Source organism: Triticum urartu, chromosome 4A (genome assembly GCF_056163025.1).
Source record: "Triticum urartu cultivar PI428250 chromosome 4A, HENAU_Tu73, whole genome shotgun sequence".
NCBI classification, from domain to species: Eukaryota; Viridiplantae; Streptophyta; class Magnoliopsida; order Poales; family Poaceae; genus Triticum; species Triticum urartu.
In genome coordinates, this window is record NC_141876.1 from 344,816,288 (window position 1) to 344,825,917 (window position 9,630).

The 9,630-nt window shown below is 56.6% G+C and overlaps 1 protein-coding gene across 1 annotated transcript; it reads right to left on the reverse strand.

Moving 5' to 3' along the window:
• Positions 1-8,533: 8,533 nt before the first annotated feature.
• Positions 8,534-9,181, reverse strand: LOC147975798 (uncharacterized). Its single transcript, XM_087520585.1, has one exon. It carries the CDS (start codon positions 9,179-9,181, stop codon positions 8,534-8,536), a length of 648 nt encoding a protein of 215 aa, XP_087376711.1.
• Between the last annotated feature and the right edge of the window lie 449 nt (positions 9,182-9,630).

A 9,630-nucleotide genomic window follows, 5' to 3' on the forward strand; every position in this document is an offset into this window, starting at 1 on the left:
CTGCTAAATTAGATATGTAGATGTCATACATGATACTACCTCGTACCTCCGTTCCTAAATATAAGTTTTTCTAGAGATTCCACTAGAGGCTACATACGGAGCAAAATGAGCGAATCTACACTTGAAAATGCATCTATATACATCTGTATGTGGTCCATACTGGAATCTCTACAAAGACATATATTTAGGAACAGAGGTAGTACATTACACAAAATTGTAGGTGGCTTGTAGGTATTCCAGTGCACTACATTAGGCTCCGTTAGAGTGCATGCTAGTCCATACTGGAATCTCTACAAACACATATATTTAGGAACAGAGGTAGTACATTACACAAAATTGTAGGTGGCTTGTAGGTATTCCAGTGCACTACATACGGAGCAAAATGAGCGAATCTACACTTGAAAATGCATCTATATGCATCTGTATGTGGTCCATACTAGAATCTCTACAAAGACATATATTTAGGAATAGGGGTAGTACATTACACAAAATTTTAGGTGGCTTGTAGGTATTCCAGTGCACTACATTAGGCTCCCTTGGAGTGCATGCTAGTCCAGCACACAGAGTCATGGCTAGTTTATGCTACGCACACAATTGTTAATTGGTGGTTTAAATATGCACAAGGGATATGCAATGTATTATCATGTAGAGATGTATGAAATTAGCCGTGTCAACTTGCAAATAGGGTTACACAATGAAAAAGTACAAGATGTATGTGGCAATTTCATAGAACATCGCAAAAAAGGAGAGGCCGCTCGGTGAGCCTATACTGTGTGCTATGGTAGGTCACTCTTCCATTACAATCATCGTGACATGTTATTTGTATGTTAGTTCTATTGGCCAAGTTTCTTAGGGACAGTACGAATTATCCTAAGAAAATAAACACCTGTGAATATAAGCTCCAGGTAATAAGCCAACCAGTTCTTTTCATTTCCTTCCTTTTCAGCTTATCTTTGGTATGATTAGTGAAAAGTCTAGATTGCATTATATTTTGTCATTTTGCTGCCCATATGAAAATTAATTTGACTTGCAAACATCACAAGTTGAACCGAGTGCAGTAATTAATATGGTAGGAAAACAAACCGTCACTATTTGTTCAAAATGCAAATACAAAAATACCATCTACTTGGCACAATCTACTTTGGTCAATGTCTTCCATAGAGATCCCATTGCCTAATTTAAATGAAGAACGCATGACCCACATTTAAATGAAGAACAATTATTTATTGAAATTCGATGGTCCAAGTGGCTGGTTATTATCATATAGCAGCTCACCTGAAAGCTTCATATAGTAGCAGGAGCTCATAGCAACTCATCATACAATAGCAGCAGCAGTGTGCAATTCATCATATACCAGCAGCAGCTCATAGCTATTCATCATATAGCAGCAGCAAGATCAGCTCATAGCAATTCATCATATAACAGCAGCAGGAGGAGCTCATAGCAATTCATCATATAGCAGCAGCAGGAGCAGCTTATAGCAACTCATCATATAACAGCAGCAGCTCATAGCAATTCATCATATAGCAGTAGAAGCTCATAGCAATTCATCATATAGCAACAGTAGGAGCAGCTCATAGCAATGCATCATATAGCAGCAGCAGAAGCAGCTCATAGCAATTCATCGTATAGTGGATCGGAATGAAAATTTGGCAAAAAATCAGAGGAGATCCTCACCTTGTTGGATGAGCTCATCCTTCAATAGAACCTCAAGGCCATGGCCTGGGAGGAGGGGAGGGGGAATAAGGTGCCTTCTGCCGCAGTGTGGCATCAACCGTAGTTGTGCGGCGACCGCTGGAGTAGTGCGTTGGACGGAACAAACTGGTGCAGCTGCCGGAGACCATGAGAATCAGGGGTCGTGCCATAGGGAGGAGTAGCCGAGGAGATTTGGCCCTACCCGCCGGCCATGTAGCCTAGCTGGACAAAGCATCGTCAAGGACTAGGCCAGATGGGACCAATGGCGACGGCACACCGGAGGAACCCTAGCGCTGCAGGCAGGGGATCGAGGTAGAGGGAAAGGGGAGAGGAGATGCAAGCGGGCAGGGCAATGAACGCTTGCATGTTTGTTTTTACTTGAGGGTCAGGTGTGAAGCAGGCACGAGAAATTGCATTTTGAGTGTTGTCATGGTGGGTGCACGGCAGATGCCAAGGGATGGCTAAAGAGTGGAGGAGGCTCGAGGGCACTGGTGGGCTCTAGAGGCGAGGTCGGCATGAGCGAGTGCGGGACGCAATACATACCCAGGTTCGGGGCTCTCCGGAGGCATAACACCCCTAGACATGCCGAGTGTGGTTTATATGTAACATTATAGAGTTGCTCCTATATTTGTGTGGGCGAAGAAGGAAGGCAGGCTAAGGCTTAGGCTGCTCCCTCTCCCGCCATGCGTGCGTGGCTAGTCTGGTGGTCCTTGTGCTAGTTGCTTTCTTGCTTGCATGAATGAGGGTTCTGGGGGGTTTTATAGGCCAACCCCCAGGGGTACAATGGTAATGTTAGAGGTCCGTGGGGCCGGGTCGTCATTGTTCGAGAAGCCGGTGTTGGGACCCGCCGGGTCTCAGGGCTCGCCGGGTTCCCCAGGTGTGGGCCCCGCGTGCCTAGGGGCACTGTTCACCATCTTGTCGATCGTCAGGGAGTGGCCAGGTTGAGCCTGCTACAGTGGTGCTCCGTCAGGTCGCCGCTTTGCTGGCGTCAGCAGTGACGACGGGTGCACTGTAGCCACACCAGCCCGGGTCAGCGGGTAGGTGGGTCACTGTTGCCACGCCCCGGCTGACCAAAAGCATGGGAGGGGCACTGTTGCCTTGCTCATCCTTGAATGAGGACTCATCCCATCGTACAACCGGGATGGGATGGGAGCTGACCAACGACCGGGTTTAGGAACACGCCAAAGGGGAGCTGTCTTGTTGGAGAAGTCTCGGTATGCCCGGTTCGGCCACCTTGTGCCAGTTATTAGGGACGGGATGAGGAGTTAGGCCGGGTTGAGGGGCTTGGCCGGGTCGAGCAACCCGGTCAAGCGTGAGCCGGCTTGAGGGGCGTTGCTGGCCCTGTTGTTTTCGAAAAGGATCTGGGTTCCGTTGCCTGCCTGGGGTTCATCCCCTCGACAGTAGTCCCTGAAGCTCTGAAGGTCCGCCGTCTTTGAGTGGGAGGGCCTTCGCAGTCCCCCCCCCCTGAGGAGGCGAATTTTGTAACTGCCGGGTCCAGCAACACGCACAGTGTGTCGGCTTCCGGAAGCCGGATCACGGCATCCCGGTAGGGCTGGGAAATCGAAGAGTCCGTCACAGCATCTTGAGGCAATGTTTTGGGCTTTGGGCGGGTGCCACGTGGCACCTGGAAGCCGGAGGGGCCTGACAGGCCATGCGGGCGACAGGACGGGGTGACGCGCTAGGGCCCGCCGCCGTGCACCCTCGGCCCACACGTGTGGATTTATTGTGGCGTCTGCAAGTTGGTTGCCATTCTCGAGGCAGTTATTGCGTGCCTTCGTGGGCACTTATTGCGGGGAAGTGGGAGGGGCAAGGGCAAGGGCAAACGATCCCACTTCCCCACGTTTCGAACAGTGGCTTATAAATTGGGGGAGGGGAGTAGCGGAAACCACTCTCGCTCACGCTGCCCTGCCTCTTCGTCCTCTCTCTGCTCTTTGTGACCACCGCCCGCTGCAACGTCCCCTTCTTCGAGTAGGGCTCCATCGCCATTCTTCTTTTCTTCTCTCTTTTTTCATCTTTGTCGATGGCGCTTCCTTCGGGCTCATGGATGGGCTCGACAGTCACCATGGACGACATCACGTATCTCCACACCACTAGGCACTTGCCGGGGGAGACGGAGGTCGCCATGCGCCTGCCGTAGGGCGAGCGGGAGCCGCGTCCTGAGGGCACAGAGCGCGTTGTGTTCTACCCGCACTTCAAGTGTGAGTTTGGCCTTCCTACGAGCAGCTTCTTCCGTGGCTTCCTGGAGTTCTTCGGGCTCCAGCCCCATCATCTTGGGGCAGGCGCCAACAAGCAGCAGGGGCCGAGGGCCGGGGGGTACCTGGGGGTCGAGCCTATCTCTGGTTGCGCTTCCTCTCCTTGAAGCAGCAGGGGCCGAGGGCCGGGGAGATGTTTGACTGCGGCGCCGCCGTCATCTATAAGAGGGCGGGCGTCGACTGCCCCAAGATGCCGCTGGAGGACTCTGCCAAGAAGTGGCAGAACTCTTTCTTCTACGTCCGCAACCTCGACGCGGACCACATTAACCTGTCGCCCTTCGTCGATGTCCCGCTGCAGGCAAAACAGAACTGGGGTTATTATCCCCGACACCCATCGCAGGAGGTGCTCAACCTGTGCCAGCGGGTGTTAGAGATGAGGGAGCGGGAAGGTCTCACTGGCACCGACCTCATCATTGCCTTCATCAGGCGCTGAGTGCTGCCGCTGCAGCAGTGCACCCACATCATCGGCTTGATGACTGGACTCCAGGACACCAACCGCATGTTAAACTTGCACCTGGTGGCGGTCCAGGTCGCCTGCCGGGTCAACGACATCTCCAAGGCCGGGCTGTGGGAGGATTGGGAGTTCGAGAAGCCTCCGTACAGCCAGGTGAATCCGGCACCCGTGGTGAGTCCCTGGTCCCCGTACTTTGCTGCTACATATCTTCTTGTTCGTCCCGACGCAAGGCGGGAGGTACTTCTGAACGCCATCCGTCATCCGTATGACCGGGCACCGATGCAGGTGGTGCGGGCCGGCTCGGAGGCGGCCGCCGATGCCGGTGCAGGGCGCCGTGCGGGTAAGTTTGTCTTCATATTTCTTGAGCTGCCCGGCGCGAGGCGACACAGGGGTGCTGATGTGAGTTGTCGATGTGGCGGCACTTGATGGAGAAGGCGGCGGCGCGGCTGGCATTAGGCCTTCTCGGGGGGGGGGGCGACGGCAGTGAGCCAGCCGCAAGGGAAGGACAACAACACACCCCGAGCCCATGCCGCAAAGCGCGCGGCGAGCCCGGCTATCGGTGCGAGGCCACCCGTCAAGAGGAGGTGCGGCGCTCTGCAGGCGAGGCCAGTGAGACCCACCGTCCCTGTGGTGCCTGGGTAAGTTTCCTTTTTGTTCAATTTGAATGGCCGAGCAGCCCTGCTTGGTCCTTGTTCATTTACTTCATTGAGCTTCAGGTCGCCGATCTCATTGGCGCTGGCGGCGGCGGACGTCGCGTTCACTGAGGGCGCCGTGTTTCGGAGGACCCGGAGCAGCGCCGTTGACCGGGACAAGGAGGTGGCCGACTCGGACCTCAGCCTGGACTCGGCAGACACCGAATGCCTGGCCTGGCGGGACCGGAACAGGGCTGAGGAGGAGGTGTAGGCGGCGTCGGCCCAGGCCTGGGCCAACACCATGGTGACATGGGCGTGAGCCGACGAGGAGCCGTTGTGGCCCGAGATACCGGCTGGGATGGAGCTGGCGGCGACAGTCTTCATGCCGTTGTCGGAGGGGGAGCGCAGCCAAAGTGGTCGTGCGGACGACATGGACCTCGACTGGGAGGTCGTGGTGGTTGAGGACGACACCACACCACGGACCAATGAGGCCGAGCAGGCGGGGGTCGTGGGAGGCAGCGACAACGTCGTCTTGGAGGAGGTGCCGCGAACGGCGCCAGAGGCAGCGTCCCAGGCACCGACAGGCGGGGCAGCGCCGGTGGTGGCGCCGCAGGTCACTCGGGCCGTCGAGTCGGTGAGGGTGCCGGAGAGGGTGCTGGGGAAGGCGCCGGCCCCGGAAGAGGCGGTCAGCGGGGAGTACGCCCTGGTGCCCAGGCTAGGGGCCACCGGGCCGAGGGGTCGCAGCCGGCTCGGGGCGGGACCAGCGAGGTCTTCTTCAGCCCCCTGACCCAGGAGGAAGCGGCGATGGCCGCTGTGAGCCGGCGCCTACGGGGGTGGACGGACAGGACATGCCTTCACCCAGGCCGAGGTGGAGCAGACGCGCGAGTTGGAGCGCGCTGTGTTCGTAAGTTCTCCCTCGTCTTCCGCTTTTCTTTTTTGTTGCTTCTTCTGGGTGGGGGCAGCCTAGTGCACCCACTGGGTGCAAGCCCCGAGATTCGGGCCAACTATGTAGCAGTTGGGTCAAATCTTCAACCGCTGTCTCGTGCTGATCATTGCTCCCTACAGCAACTAGACTCCTTCCGGGTCAGTGTGTTCAAACAGCTCCTGGAGAAGCACCGGCAGCTCAAGGATCAGCTTACCGCCAAGAAGGAGGAGCTCCGTGTCGCCGCATATATTTTTCTTGTGTACTCTTTTTAGTGGGTGGCACTAGCGCATCCACTGGGTGTAGCCCCTGGGATTCGGGCAAACTACGTAGTAGTTGGGTTGAATCTTAAAGTGGTTCTTTGTTTCTATGTCTTTCTTCCGCAGCCAAGGTGTTGTCTTGGAAGACCCGGCTGATTCGGGCCGGCTTCCATTAAGACCGGCTTGTTGCCGACACTGGCCATCTTGGGGACAAGGTGGTGGGGGCGAAGGAGGATGCGACGGGATCCTGGCAGGCGTTTAACGAGGCCAGCCGGCTGTAGGAGTGGCTGGCGAGCGACAATAGTCGTCTTGAGGCCAAGGTGGACTGCCTTAAGGCGGAGGCCGCCATGGTCGTGGAGGCGCAGCAGGCCCTTACCGAGGCTAACCAGCGAAGCGGCAAGCTGGCCGACGACAAGGGCCAGCTCCAGGCCGAGGTAGAGTGCTTGAAGGTGCTGGGGGGGGGCGGAGGAGGCCCGTCAGGCGGAAACCCATCGTCATGATGAGGCCGAGAAGGCAACCGAGGCCAAGGACGCCGAGTTGAAGACGGCCCTTGCCAAGGTCACCGACTTGGAGAAGACGCTCCAGGAGTGCGACCGCACCATTGCCAGGGAGGGGCGCGATACGTTGCTCAAAGCGCAGCACCTGGAAGAGTCCTTCTCCACTAATTGCTTTTCTTGGGTTCTACTGGGGTGTAATGCCGGCTTCTTTTCCTTGGTGATTGATCTGACTTTCTCTTCCTTTCGATAGGGGCCTTCTCGGAGACGCGCTAGCTGGCGGAGGAGGCCATCCACTTTCAGCGAGACCCGCAGGGAGTTGTGGGCTCCAGGACCGACCCGCGGGTGGTTTGGACCTTGCCGAAGATCCTGACCGCCGCCGAAGCTCATCTGTGAGTATTGGGAGAGCAGATGGGGCGGCTCTCTGAGGCCGGCGCGGAACAGCTTCACGCGGTTGGCGCGGTGGTTGGAGTCGGGCCCGGACTGGCTCCACGAGTGGTGTGTTTCTGTCACCCGTGCCTGAGCTGAGATGGCGCTTAGGTTTGCGATGTCTTGGCATCCGGATCTGTCGCTGGACATGCTGATGGGCCAGTGAGCCGACGCGGAGAACCAGCTGCGGGCGGAGGCCAGACGGATTGCAGCCCGGGCCAGCTACATTGACGGGTTTGCCATTCACGATGAGTTCCAACTGGAGCGGACGGAAGATGGCGGAGTCATGCCTGCTAACAACTATGACCTTCTTCTGAATGACCCGGAGGGCAATCTCCGAGGAGATGGGTGTCTACGGCGATGACAATGCTGGAAAGGAAGACGTAGGCACCTGGGCGAACCCAGAGGCCACCGAGGAGGAGCAGGCAGCTGCGCGACCTAGCGCTGGGGATGCCTGAGGCGGCCCTATTTATCTTAGTAGAAATTTCTGTTAGGTAGCAGGTCCATCCACACACTGGGGGCGTTCGGGTGTAATGAACCCTGGCCTTGGGCCTGTTTAAATTTGTGATGTATATATTTTGTGGATGTTTGCGCCTTTGCTTTTCATCTTTTGGGCCATTTTCTTGCAATCTTCCCCTCCTGGGCCTCCCCCCACCCCTGCCCGCGAGTCTGACGGGCGAGGCTCCGGTCCGTGACAAGGAGTTCGGCCTATGAGAGGAGTGCACGGTACTTAGGATTTTTTAAACGTTGAGCGAGAGCGAAACACCCACTGGGCCGGCTAGAGGCAATCCGGCGAAGCTGGATGGCGAGCAGCCGGTCGTGCGGCAACTTGAAGTGTTAGGGCCGGATTGGGCAATCCGTCGGCCCTTGACTTAGTATTCATAACACGCTGGTGCTTTGGCCCATTTTTCTTGCGAGCCGACAGCGGATAGCCGAAGCCGGTTCTGTGGCCTAGGGCGAAATGGAGGACCGCGGTGACCCGAATGCGCCAGGAATCACTGCGGAAGGTGGCGGGTGGTGTCCAAGCTGGCCAGCCCCCGAGCCACCGTGTCGAGCAAGTCGAACCGGTGGTGGGGTTGGCTTAAGAGAAAAATGCATGAAGTCGGGAGACACAATAGCTTGGTCGGGAAGGGCAGCCCCCGAGCGTCGTTCGGGGACTCCATAGTTTTCATATGATTACAAAAGGCAGTGATACATACGTGCACACGGCTAACTGTAAAACGGGTGGAGGAGTTCCGCGTTCCACAGCCGAGTTGTTTCTTCGCTGGCAGTGTCTCTCTTGCGCTTATTTGACTTGCGGGCGTCGATGAGGTAGTAAGTGTTGCGGTCACACAAGGATTTGCTAATGATGAAGGGGCCCTCTCATGGGGAGGACATCTTGTGCTAGTCGGCTTGCTACTGGACAAGTCGGAGATCGAGGTATCCCTCGCGGAACGTGAGGGGCTTGATCTTCTTGCTGTGGTAGTGCCTCAGGCCTTGCTGGTAGATGGCTGACCGGCTGAGTGCCAAGAGGCGTGCTTCTTCGAGCAGGTCGACGCCGTCCTCGCGGGCTTCTTTGGCTTCAGCTTCAGTGTACATCACGACGTGCGGCCAGTCGAACTCGAAGTCGGTCGGGATGACGGCTTCGGCTCCGTAGACGTGGAAGAATAGGGTGAACCCGGTCGACCAGTTTGGCATGATGTGGAGGCTCCAAAGGACAGCCAGCAACTCGTCGAGCCAGCTGCCGGGTGAGCGGACGAGCGGCTCGACGAGCCGTGGCTTGATGCCGGATAGGATGAGACCGCTGGCCCACTCGACCTGGCCGTTGGACTGCGGGTGTTCCACGGAAGCCAGGTTGAGGTGGATGCCAGAGATGGAGTAGTATTGCTCGAGCGTGCCCTTGGCGAAGTTGGTGCTGTTGTCCGTGATGATGCTGTTCAGCAAGCCGTAGCTTACTGCGATGTCTTTGACGAACCGGACGGCTATTGGCCCGTCCAGCTTCTTGATAGGCCTTGCTTCGATCCATTTGGTGAACTTGTCCAATGCCACTAGCAAATGTGTCATGCCGCCTTGAGCGGTCTTGAAGGGCCCTACCATGTCAAGTCCTCAGACCGCGAAAGGCCAGGTGATAGGAATGGTCTGGAGTGCTGAAGCCGGCTGGTGGCTATGCTTGCTGAAGCGTTGGCATCCCTCGCACTTGAGGACAAGCGACTCGTCGTCTTGGAGGGCCGTGGGCCAGTAGAAACCATGGAGAAAGGCCTTGTCCACCAAGGACCTTCAGGCGGCGTGGTGCCGGCACTCGCCCAGGTGTATGTCGAGGAGGATCTCAGTGCCCTTGTCCTGCTTGACGCAGCGCTGAAACACGTCGGTGGAGCTGTGCTGATGAGCTCGTTGTTGATGATGTTGTAGGCGAACGCCCGGTGCTGCACTTGCGGGCCTCTATCTCGTCCATGGGGAGAGCACCATTCTCCAGAAACTCTGAGATGGGCAGGGCCCATGATGGAGCAGTTACT